Source organism: Phocoena sinus, chromosome 15 (genome assembly GCF_008692025.1).
Source record: "Phocoena sinus isolate mPhoSin1 chromosome 15, mPhoSin1.pri, whole genome shotgun sequence".
Classification (NCBI taxonomy): Eukaryota; Metazoa; Chordata; class Mammalia; order Artiodactyla; family Phocoenidae; genus Phocoena; species Phocoena sinus.
In genome coordinates, this window is record NC_045777.1 from 21,728,988 (window position 1) to 21,741,073 (window position 12,086).

At 39.3% G+C, this 12,086-nt stretch overlaps 1 protein-coding gene across 2 annotated transcripts in view; it reads left to right on the forward strand.

Annotated features, from left to right (window-relative positions):
* TTI1 (TELO2 interacting protein 1) overlaps positions 1 to 12,086 on the forward strand; it is an 86,212-nt gene that overhangs the window by 52,995 nt on the left and 21,131 nt on the right. The window contains exons 10-11 of one of the 2 annotated variants that reach the window (XR_004345852.1): positions 453 to 552; positions 1,340 to 1,448. Coding sequence is in view for 1 of the 2 variants with exons in the window: in XM_032605760.1 (XP_032461651.1) it covers positions 453 to 552; positions 1,340 to 1,369 (130 nt within the window). In the remaining variant the exon portion in view is untranslated. Of the gene's footprint in view, positions 1 to 452; positions 553 to 1,339; positions 1,695 to 12,086 lie in introns of those variants that run through there. The other variant, XM_032605760.1, reaches the window with a different exon arrangement.

The following is a 12,086-nucleotide window of genomic DNA, read 5'->3' on the forward strand; positions in this document are numbered from 1 at the left end:
ACTGTGTGTCACTGTGAATAAGACAAACAAGATCCCTTCATTACAGTCTGACTGGAAGACAGTGGTAATCAACTAACCTCGCGAATATATAATGACACACTTACAGGACAGGGAGCTGGGATGGTGTGCAACAGGACTTGTTCTTGTCCTGGGGTGGGGGTGGGGTGTCCCTCAGAGAAGGCTACCTAGAGAAAGGGACATTTGAGCCAACATCTGAAGAATAATTAGGACTTGACTAGATTAAAAGGGATGGGAAAGAGTAGAAGAGTGCTTCAGACATTCCCAGAACAGCATATGCAAAGGTCCTGTGGTGGGAGGGAGCAGGGTGAGTCTGAGGAAAAGGAAGAGGCCAGCATGATGAGAGATACGCAAGCAGTGTGTGTGTGTGTGAGAGAGAGAGAGAGAGAGAGAGAGAGATGAGGCTGGGGGTTAAGGATGTTGGTCTTCTCCAGGTGCCCAGCCCATATCCTTCAAGTCTTACCGCCTCAGTCTGCTCCAGCCAACTTCCAGCTGCCCCATGTTTGCATCTCTTTGCCTGAGGACTTTCCACAGGTAAGGAAGGCCTTCTGTCTCCATACTTAGCAGACCAGAAGTCTTAGCAAATTAACACCCTGGGAGCAGCCTTCAGCCAATGACTAGTAGAAGTTAATGTATCAAAACCACAGCTCCCCAAGCCCTTGGGATGACTTTGAGGTACGTGCTGTACACTGGCTCCCAGAGCTCCCTGGTAGGACGGAGCCCCACTTGCTCACAGCGGATGCTTGCCTGAGCACTCACACTTTCCCTGTCTCATTTCCTCACTCCCCTTCTGGTACTTTCTGGAATCACCTCCCCAGAAAACTACTTGCCATTAAACCTTTGTTCCAGCCTCTGCTTCTGGAGGAACCCATACTAAAACATCCTTTAAACAAGACACAGATACGTTTCCAGCCCCCACTGCACCCTTGCCTGGACACCTTCCTCTCTCTCATTTGCTTCCCTCACAGAGTGTGGGGCCCATGGACCATGGTGGCCCAGCTTGGGTCTGCCTGGCACAGTGCAGATCAGACCCCTCACCTGCCTCTTTCTTAGTACTCTGCCTCTATAATTCAACCTGAGATGTCTCTCCTCTGGGGCAGCACTGTCCAATAGAACTTTCTTCAGGGATGGGAGTGTGTTATGTCTGCGCTATCCATTATGGTGGCCACTAGCCACAGGTGTCTACTAAGCACTTGAAATGTGGCTGGTACAACTAGGGAACTGAATATTTTATTTTATTAGTTTAGATTGAGATAAATGCATGGGGCTAATGGCTACTGTATTGGACACACAGCTCTGGGATATACCCTACCCTCTGTAGGCTGCTAAGTTTCCCGGACACCCAGCCTGATGGACCGTGGGAAGGGCAGCTGAGTGGACCCAGCTCTCTGCATGCAACTCAGCCATTGGGCCCATCAGAGCTTCCTCAGGTAGGTCACCAGAAGGCAGACACTTGGGTCCCAGGGTGGTCAACAATGTGGGCTTGTCTACAGATTCCATTATTAACTCCCCCTTCTCTGAATGCACCATCCTTCAACTGCTCCCTACCCCCTGTAGCTGGATCAGAAAACCTTGAGGGAGAAGCCACGGTGGCTGGTCTGGTGTCAGGGGGTGAGGCCTGGAATTGCTGACTGAGACACCTCCTTACCCACTAGCGTGCCATCCTTTTGTGTAGTGAATCAAAAAGTTCTCCCTGGGGCATCCCTGGTGGTGCAGTGGTTGAGAGTCCTCCTGCCAATGCAGGGGACACGGGTTTGTGCCCCGGTCCGGGAAGATCCCACATGCCGCAGAGCGGCTGGGCCCGTGAGCCATGGCCGCTGAGCCTGCGCATCCGGAGCCTGTGCTCCACAATGGGAGAGGCCACAACAGTGAGAGGCCCGCGTTCCGCAAAAAAAAAAAAAGTTCTCCCTGGAGTTGAGGAATAAACATATTTTTCGACTAATACTGTATATTGAACTAGTGCCTAGCATTCAGGACAAAGGCAGGCTCAGGGTAGGCCCTGCTAGAAGTCATCAGTACATAACCTCCTCTTCTCCTAAGTAAAAGAACCGCTATTTATCTAGGCACACAGCTGGTCAGAGTAAAGGTCACACTTTCCCATCTCCCTTGCCATGTGGCCATGTGGCTTAAGTTCTGGCTCATGATAGATAAGCAGAAATGATCTTCAACTTCAAGCAAGTATCCTTAAAGAGAGGGTGTGTGCCCTTCTCTCCCTTTTCCTCCTTCCTCCTGGCTGCAATGCAGACGCAGCGTTGGGGGTACAGTGATCATCTTGGGCTTTGAAGAGAAGCCTGGCTAAAGGGATGGTAGATCTCATAGAAATGGGGTAGAAATGCCAACTAGTTCAAAACAACGGTCTTGTGAAATTTAGGGAAGGAGAAAACAGGGCGCCAAAAAACTTCCTTTGCTCAAATAGGGTGCAGTAGGTCCAAACTTTGACCCAAACTTTAAAAGCTGTTAATGTCTGTCAGGGACAAATCTTTATTCATTGATTCATTTATTGAGTGCATGCCATGAGCCAAGACCTGTGCGAGGCATTGTGGACTCAGCAGTACACAGGACACTAAAAGTTAGTGCCCTCACAGAGCCTTCATTACCATTTCTGACTTTATAGCTCAGTGTACCTTCTAAGTGTTTTTACAGTCACCCTCAGTGAATATGGCATTGAGCTCATACTTTTAAAATAACCTGCTCCTCAACCAGAATCTCATACATTGCAGATGGGAATGCAAAATGGTGTAGCCACTTTGAAAAACAGTTTGGAAGTTTCTTATAAAGTTAAACATACATTTACCATACTGCCCAGAAATCCCACTCTTAGATATTTACCCAAGAGAAATGAAAACATGTCCACACAAAGATTTGTGTATGAATGTTCATGGCAGAGTTATATACATAATAGCCCCAACTAGAAACAACCCCAATGTCCATCAATAGAAGGATGGATAAACAAATTGTGATATACCCATACAACAGAATACTACTCAATCGTAAAAATGAATGAAGAACTGGTATACACAACATGGATAAATCTCGAAATCACCACACTTGGTGAGAGAAGCCAACCACAAAAGAGTATATACTGTCTGATTCAATTTATATGAAATTCTAGGAAAGGCAAAACTAATCTATAAACGTAGATCACTGGTTACCTGGGGCTGGGGTTTGGGGAAGGGGATTGATAGCAAACGGGTACAGAGGAAGTTTGGGGGTTGATGAAAGTGTTCTTTTCTTGATTGTAATGTGATTACATGACTGTATATGTTTATCACATAATGGTGATTGTATGACTATATCAAGTTATACACTTTAAATGGATGCTTTTATTGTGTATTAATCATATATACCTCAGTAAAAATGATGTAAGAAAATTTAACCACACCATCCATGAATTAGTGAGGAAAAATAACCTCTGTTTATACACTGCAACAATAGATAAATTTTTTTTTCCATCAAAAAAATTTAATACATCTTTATTGAAGTATAATTACTTCACAACACTGTGTTAGTTTCTGTTGGACAAGAAAGCAAATCAGCCATATGCATACACATGTCCCCATATCCCCTCCCTCTTGAGCCTCCCTCCCAACCTCCCTATCCCACCCCTCTAGGCGGTCACAAAGCACGGAGCCAATCTCCCTGCTATGCTGCTGCTTCCCACTAGTCAACTATTTTACATTCGGTAGTGTATGTATGTCAGTGCTACTCTCCCTTCACCCCAGCTTCGCCCTCCCACCCCAGGTCCTCAAGTCCATTTTCTGTCTATCTCGTTTTTTTTTAGCTTGAAATATTTTTATTCAATAATTTTTCAAGTATTTTTAAAAATTTATGTCTATCTCTTTATTCCTGCCCTGCAACTAAGTTCATTGGTACCATTTTTTTTTTTTTTTTTTAGATTCCATATATATGTGTTAGCATAGGGTATTTGTTTTTCTCTTTCTGACTTACTTCACTCTGTGACAGACTCTAGGTCCATCCACCTCACTACAAATAACTCAATTTCGTTTCTTTTTATGGCTAATACTCCATTGTATATATGTGCCATATCTTCTTTATCCATTCATCTGTCGATGGACACTTAGGTTGGTTCCATGTCCTGGCTATTGTAAATAGTGCTGCAGTGAACATTGTGGTACATGTCTCTTTTTGAATTATGGTTTTCTCAGGGCATATGCCCAGTAGTGGGATTGCTGGGTCATATGGTAGTTCTATTTTTATTTTTTAAGGAACCTCCATACTGTTCTCCATAGTGGCTGTATCAATTTACATTCCCACCAACAGTGCAAGAGGGTTCCCTTTTCTCCACATCCTCTCCAGCATTTGTTGTTTGTAGATTTTCTGATGATGCCCATTCTAACTGGTGTGAGGTGATACCTCATTGTAGTTTTGATTTGTATTTCTCTAATAATTAGTGATGTTGACCATCCTTTCATGTGCTTCTTGCCTATCTGTATGTCTTCCTTGGTGAAATGTCTATTTAGGTCATCTGCCCATTTTTTTTTTTTTTTTTTTTTGTGGTACGCAGGCCTCTCACTGTTGTGGCCTCTACTGTTGCGGAGCACAGGCTCCGGACGCAAAGGCTCAGCAGCCATGGCTCACGGGCCCAGCCGCTCCGTGGCATGTGGGATCTTCCCGGACCAGGGCACGAACCCGTGTTCCCTGCATCGGCAGGCGGACTCTTAACCACTGCGCCACCAGGGAAGCCCCATCTGCCCATTTTTTAACTGGATTTTTTGTTTTTTTGATATTGAGCTCCATAAGCTGTTTGTACATTTTGGAGATTAATCCTTTGTCTGTTGTTTCATTTGCAGTTATTTTCTTCCATTCTGAGGGTTGTCTTTTTGTCTTGTTTATGGTTTCCTTTGCTGTGCAAAATCTTTTAAGTTTAATTAAGTCCCATTTATTTTTCTTTTTATTTCCGTTACTCTAGGAGGTGGGTCAAAAAAGATCTTACTGTGGTTTATGTCAAAGAGTGTTTTTCCTATGTTTTCCTCTACGAGTTTTATAGTGTCTGGTCTTACATTTAAGTCTTTAATCCATTTGGAGTTTATTTTTGTGTATGGTGTTAGGTAGTGTTCTAATTTCATTCTTTTACATGTAGCTATCCAATTTTCCCAGCACCACTTACTGAAGAGGCTGTCTTTTCTCCATTGTATGTTCTTGCCTCCTTTGTCATAAATTAGGTGCCCATATGTGCGTGGGTTTATCTCTGGGCATTCTATCTCGTACCATTGATCTATATTTCTGCTTTTGTGCCAGTACCATACTGTCTTGATTACTGCAGCTTTGTGGTATAGTTTGAAGTCGAGGAGCCTGATTCCTCCAACTCCATTTTTCTTTCTCAAGATTGCTTTGGCTATTTGGGATATTTTGCATTTCCATACGAATTGTAAAAAATTTTTTCTAATTCTGTGAAGAATGCCATTGGTAGTTTGATAGGGATTGCATTGAATCTGTAGATTGCTTTGAGCAGTATAGTCATTTTTCACAATATTGATTCTTCCAATCCAAGAACATGGTATATTTCTCCATCTGTTTATGTCATCTTTGATTTCTTTCATCAGTGTTTTATAGTTTTCTGAGTACAAGTCTTTCACCTCCTTAGGCAGGTTTATTCCTAGGTATTTTATTCTTTTTGTTGCAATGGTAAATGGGAGTGTTTCCTTAAATTCTCTTTCTGATTTTTCATTGTTGGTGTATAGGAATGCCAGAGATTTCTGTGCATTAATTTTGTATCCTGCAAACTTACCAAATTCATTGATTAATTCTAATAGTTTTCTGGTAGCATCTTCAGGATTTTCTATGTATAGTATCATGTCATAGGCAAACAGTGACAGTTTTACTTCTTCTTTGCCAATTTTTATTCCTTTTATTTCTTTTTCTTCTCTGATTGCCATGGCTAGGACTTCCAAAACTGTGTTGAATAAGAGTGGTGAGAGTGGACATCCTTGTCTTGTTCCTGATCTTAGAGGAAATGCTTTCAGTTTTTCACCATTGAGTATGATGCTTGCTGTGGGTTTGTCATATATGGCCGTTATTATGTTGAGGTAGGTTCCCTCTATGCCCATTTTCTGGAGAGTTTTTATCATAAATGGGTGTTGAATTTTGTCAAAAGCTTTTTCTGCATCTATTGAGATGATCATATGGTTTTTATTCCTTAATTTGTTAATGTGGTGTATCACATTGATTGATTTGCATGTATTGAAGAATCCTTGTATCCCTGGGATAAATGCCACTTGATCATGGTGTATGATCCTTTTAAGGTGCTGTTGGATTCTGTTTGCTAGTATTTTGTTCAGGATTTTTGCATCTATGTTCATCGGTGATACTGGTCTATAATTTTCCTTTTTTATGATACCTTTTTCTGATTTTGGTATCAGGGTGATGGTGACTTCGTAGAATGAATTTAGGAGTGTTTCTCCCTCTGCAATTTTTTGGAAGAGTTTGAGAAGGATTGGTGCTAGCTCTTCTCTAAATGTTTGATAGAATTTGCCTGTGAAACCATCTGGTCCTGGACTTTTGTTTGTTGGAAGGTTTTTAATTATGGTTTCAATTTCATTACTTGTGATAGGTCTGTTTATATTTTCTAATTCTTCCTGGTTCAGTCTTGGAAGATTGTACCTTTCCAAGAATTTGTCCATTTCTTCATGGTTGTCCATTTTATTGGCATAGAGTTGTAGTAGTCTCTTATAATCCTTTGTATTTCTGCAGTGTCAGTTGTGATTTCTCCTTTTTCATTTCTAATTTTATTGATTTGCACCCTTTTTTTCTTGATGAGTCTGGTAAGGGTTTATCATTTTTGTTTATCTTCTCAAAGAACCAGCTTTTAGTTTTACTGATCTTTGCTATTGTTTTGTTTGTTTCTATTTCATTTATTTCTGCTCTATCTTTATGATTTCTTTCCTCCTACTGACTTTGGGTTTTCTTTGTTCTTCTTTCTCTAGTTGTTTTAAGTGTAGGGTTAGATTGTTTATTTGAGATTTTTCTTGTTTCTTGAGGTGAGATTGTATTGCTATAAACTTCCCTCTTAGAACTGCTTTTGCTGTGTCCCATAGGTTTTGGGTTATCATGTTTTCATTGTCATTTTTTTCTATGTATTTTTTTATTACTTCTTTGATCTCTTCAGTTATCTCTTCGTTATTTAGTAGCTCACTGTTTAACCTCTATGTATTTGTGTCTTTTATAGTTTTTCTCCTGTAATTGATTTCCAGTCTCATAGTGTTGTGGTCAGAAAAGATGCTTGATACGATTTCAATTTTCTTAAATTTTCTGAGGCTTGATTTGTGACCCAAGATGTGATCTATCCTGGTAAATGTTCCTTGCGCACTTGAGAAGAAAGTGTATTCTGCCACTTTTGGGTGGAATGTTCTATGAATATCAATTAGATCTATCTGGTCTATTGTATCATTTAAAGTTTGTGTTTCCTTATTTATTTTCTGTTTGGATGATCTGTCCATTGGTGTAAGTGGGGTGTTAAAGTCCCCTACTATTATTGTGTTACTGTCGATTTCTCCTTTCATGGTTGTTAGCATTTGCCTTATGTATTGAGGTGCTCCTATGTTGGGTACATAAACATTTATAATTGTTATATCTTCTTCTTGGATTGCTCCTTTGATCATTATGTAGTGTCCCTCCTTCTCTTGTAACAGTCTTTATTTTAAAGTCTATTTTATCTGATACGAGTACTGCTACTCCAGCTTTCTTTTGATTTCCATTTGCATGGAATATCTTTTTCCATCCCCTCACTTTCAGTCTGTATGTGTCGCTAGGTCTGAAGTGGGTCTCTTGCAGCCAGCGTATATATGGGTCTTGTTTTTGTATCCATTCAGCCAGTCTGTGTCTTTTGGTTGGGGCATTAAATCCATTTACATTCAAGGTTATTATCGATATGTGTGTTCCTATTACTATTTTCTTAATTGTTTTGGGTTTGTTTTTGTGGGTCTTTTTCTTCTCTTGTGTGTCCCACTTAGAGAAGTTTCTTTAGCATTTGTTGTAAAGCTGGTTTGGTGGTGCTGAATTCTCTTAGCTTTTGCTTGTCTGAAAAGCTTTTGCTTCTCCATTGAATCTGAATGAGATCCTTGCTGGGTAGAGTAATCTTGGTTGTAGGTTTTTCTCTTTCATCACTTTAATTATATCCTGCCACTCCCTTCTGGCCTGCAGAGTTTCCACTGAAAGATCAGCTGATAACCTTATGGGGATTCCTTTGTATGTTATTTTTTGTTTTTCCATTGCTGCTTTTAATATTTTTTCTTTGAATTTAATTTTTGTTAGTTTGATTAATATGTGTCTTGGTGTGTTTTTCCTAGGGTTTATCCTTTATGGGAGTCTCTGTGCTTCCTGGAATTGGGTGACTATTTCCTTTCCCATGTTAGGGAAGTTTTCAACTATAATCTCTTCAAATAATTTCTCAGACCCTTTCTTTTTCTCTTTTTCTTCTGGGACCCCTATAATTCGAATGTTGGTGCATTTATTGTTGTCCTAGAGGTCTCTGAGATTGTCTTCAATTCTTTTCATTCTTTTTTCTTTATGCTGCTCCTCAGCAGTTATTTCCACCATTTTGTCTTCCAGCTCACTTATTCGTTCTTCTGCCTCAGTTATTGATTCCTTCTAGTGTATTTTTCATTTCAGTTATTATGTTGCTCTTCTCTGTTTGTTTGTTCTTTAGTTCTTCTAGATCTTTGTTAAACATTTCTTGTATTTTCTCAATCCATGTCTCCATTCTATTTCCGAGATTCTGGATCATCTTTACTATCATTACTCTTGAGTTCTTTTTCAGGTAGATTGCCTATTTCCTCTTCATTTATTTGGTCATGTAGGTTTTTACCTTGCTCTTTCATCTGTGACATATTTTTTTGCTGTCTCATTTTTTTTTTTTTTTTTAATGAGTGGGATTGTGTTCCTGTCTTACTGGTTGTTTGGCCTGAGGTTTCCAACTCTGGAGTTTGTAGGCTATTGGGTAGAGCTGGGTCTTGGTGCTGAGATGAGGAACTCCGTGAGACCTCACTCCAATGAATATTGCCTGGGGTCTGAGGTTCTCTGTTAGTCCAATGGTTTGGACTCAGATCTCCCACCGCAGGAGCTCCAGCCTGACCCCAGCCTCGTGAACCAAGATCCTGCAAGCCACCCAGGGCAAAATAAAATAAAATAAAATAAAAATAGCAAAGTAAAAAATAAAATTAGACTAGGAAACTAACAGATATTTTAGGAAGGTTATAAAAATAAAAATATTGATGAATCAACAACTGGAAGGTACAACAGTACCACAATAGTAAAAAAGAAGAGGAGGGGGAAAAAAGGCAGGGGGAAGTGGAGGTCAAGAAGTGGAGGTCTAGCCTCAGCCTCTTGCTTGAAACCATAACTTAGGTAACAGGGAGGAGCAGATGCAGGTCTAGCAATTGGGACCTGAGCTATGCCACCTTGACTCATTAACTGCATCTGTGACATCTCTGATAGCACCCAAAACTGGGAATCCTGAGCTGCCAATAGGAAGGACAGTTTGGGACTAGGGTCCTGAGGATTTAGACAAGTGCCAAGAAAGAAAATGGACAGAAAGATTCCTGTTCAAAATAAGCTTGCAAACCAAAATTCTAAAGCACTTGAAGTAAACTGACAGAGAGATGGCCAACAAACTCAACTCTTAACAGATGAATTTGCTCATGATAAATGCAAATAATAGAGCAATCTGAATATTTCGTTACAGGTTTAGGATCCTAACAAAGGTAAAGGAATGAACAACCTGTAAAAAGAAAAAAAAAATTATGAAACAAAGACAAACAGATTTGACTGTTGCTGTGAAAAAGAAACAATTAGAAATCCTAAAATTGAAAAGTATCATTATTGAAGTGAATTCAAATGGAATGAATTCTAAATAAAACACAGTTGAAGAGACAATTAATAAATTGAAAGATATTCCTGAGTAATTCACCCAGCACAGAGAGATAAAGAAATGGAAAATATGAAAGAGCAGTTAAGACATAGTGAGCATATGGAAAGAGTCCAACATATGTGTAATAGGAATTCCAGAAGGATAGAATAAAGGATGTAATGGAGACACAATATTTAAGAGACGGTGACTGAGAATATTTCAGAATCAAAATGAAAGTCCTCAGATGAAAAACACATACCGTGTGTAAAATATTGATAGAATGGTTAAAAATAAATCTCGGGAATTCCCTGGTGGTCCAGTGGGTTAGGGCTTGATGCTTTCACTCCTGGGACCTGGGTTCGATCCCTGGTTGGGGAACTAAGATCCCGCAAGTCACGCATTGTGGCCAAAAAAATAAAATTTAAAATAAATAAATTAATAAAATCTCAACCGGAAACATTGTAATGGTAGAGTAGAATATCAAAGATAAAGAGAAAAATCTTAAGATTTGCAGAGAATAAAGACAAATTGCCTACAAAGGAAAGGAAATCCAGTTGAGCTGACAGCAGATTTCTCGTCAACAGCAATGGATGACAGAGACAGAGAAATAATATGTTGATCATGCAGAGGGTAAAATACGATCAGCCTACCTCAGTACACAGCTAGATGGACACTGAAAAAGGAAATCAAATTACAGGTATTTTCAGACTTTCATAGATTAAGAGAGTTTACCACCTGTACCCTCACTGAAAGGATTACTAAAGCAAGTACTTCAGCAAAGGGGAAAGTGAAAGAAGGAAGACATTAAGTACAGAAATTAGTCAAATATATTGATGGATCTAAATAATTTCTGATAATATGAACATTAATTTCTGTGATAAACAGTGGAACTAAGATTCTAGACAATAACAAGAATGATGGGAGGGGGGCAATTCAGTTGGCAGTTACATGGTGTTAGAGGGATTGTCTTGTTAAGAGGAAAATAGATACTGAAAAACTTTATACTGTTAGGAAAATATATACTTAAGTATGTTAAAAATTAAAATGAAAACACTAAAAGAAATGTGATACACAGCTTTTAAATCAGTGGGGAGGAAAAAGGATGGGGTGCTAAAGAATGCTATCCATCAAAAGTCAAAAAAGAAGAAAAAAATTAAAGTAACCATATGTGCTCCCCCAACAAAAAACAAAATCTCATGATAATAGAAAACACACACAAACATACACTCAAAATAAGATGGTAGAAAATAAGTCCAAATAAATCAGTGATCACAAGAAACGTAAGTGGATTAAACCTACCTATTAAAGTCAGAGACTATAAGATAAGAGTTTTAAAAACTCAAAATTCAGCATAAGCTATGTATAAGAGATATACCTAAGACAATGACACAGAAATGATGAAAATAGAAAAAGATATACCAGGCAAATACTAACCAAAGAAAACTCATCTAACGATGTTAATATTGGGCAAAGCAGAATATAATACAAAACGGACTACTAGGGATAAACTGAGTCATGATATTTATGATGAAACCAAGAATCCCGTCAAGAAGGTGAAAACTCATGAGCCTAAAGCTTTTCCTAGATTTCAAGGGAGTCCTTTGGCCACTACACTTATTCAAGGATTGATCGTTCATTAAACTGAATCTTCAGACAGGCCTAAGTGCCTTAATGTAAAAAAGGGTGAGGCATGAGGAAAAAGGGAGATTAAAAAATAAGGTTGTCTACTAAATTATTAACTATACAGCTCTGGGTTAAATCAACATAACGGCAACTAGAACAATAAAGGCCCAGCACATCCTAAATAACTTGTGGTACATTTGCATATTAAATTGGAACATTTATGTAGCTGTAGCCTAGAAAATGGCCTTTATTAAAATGTGCCCACAGTTAACACTTTCAGAGACTAAACTCATATGGCTTTAAATGCAACTCAGCAAACTTAACCTCCTTCTCTTTACGGCAGCAGTGAGGGCAGTGAAAGGGCTGAGTTGTGGGTGAAGGAGATACTCAAGAAACCTGAGGCATTTGAAAAAAATCACATTAGATGACCTTGTAGACGAGAAAGAGAAATGAGCTAGATGAGGCACAATTAGGTAAATTTGTCTTGGGCCCCAAAGGGCAGCTGATTAATTGATGCTGTTATGACGGAGGAGAGTTCTTAATTGTAGAGTTCTATAACCCAGGCTCAAATCCTGGGTCC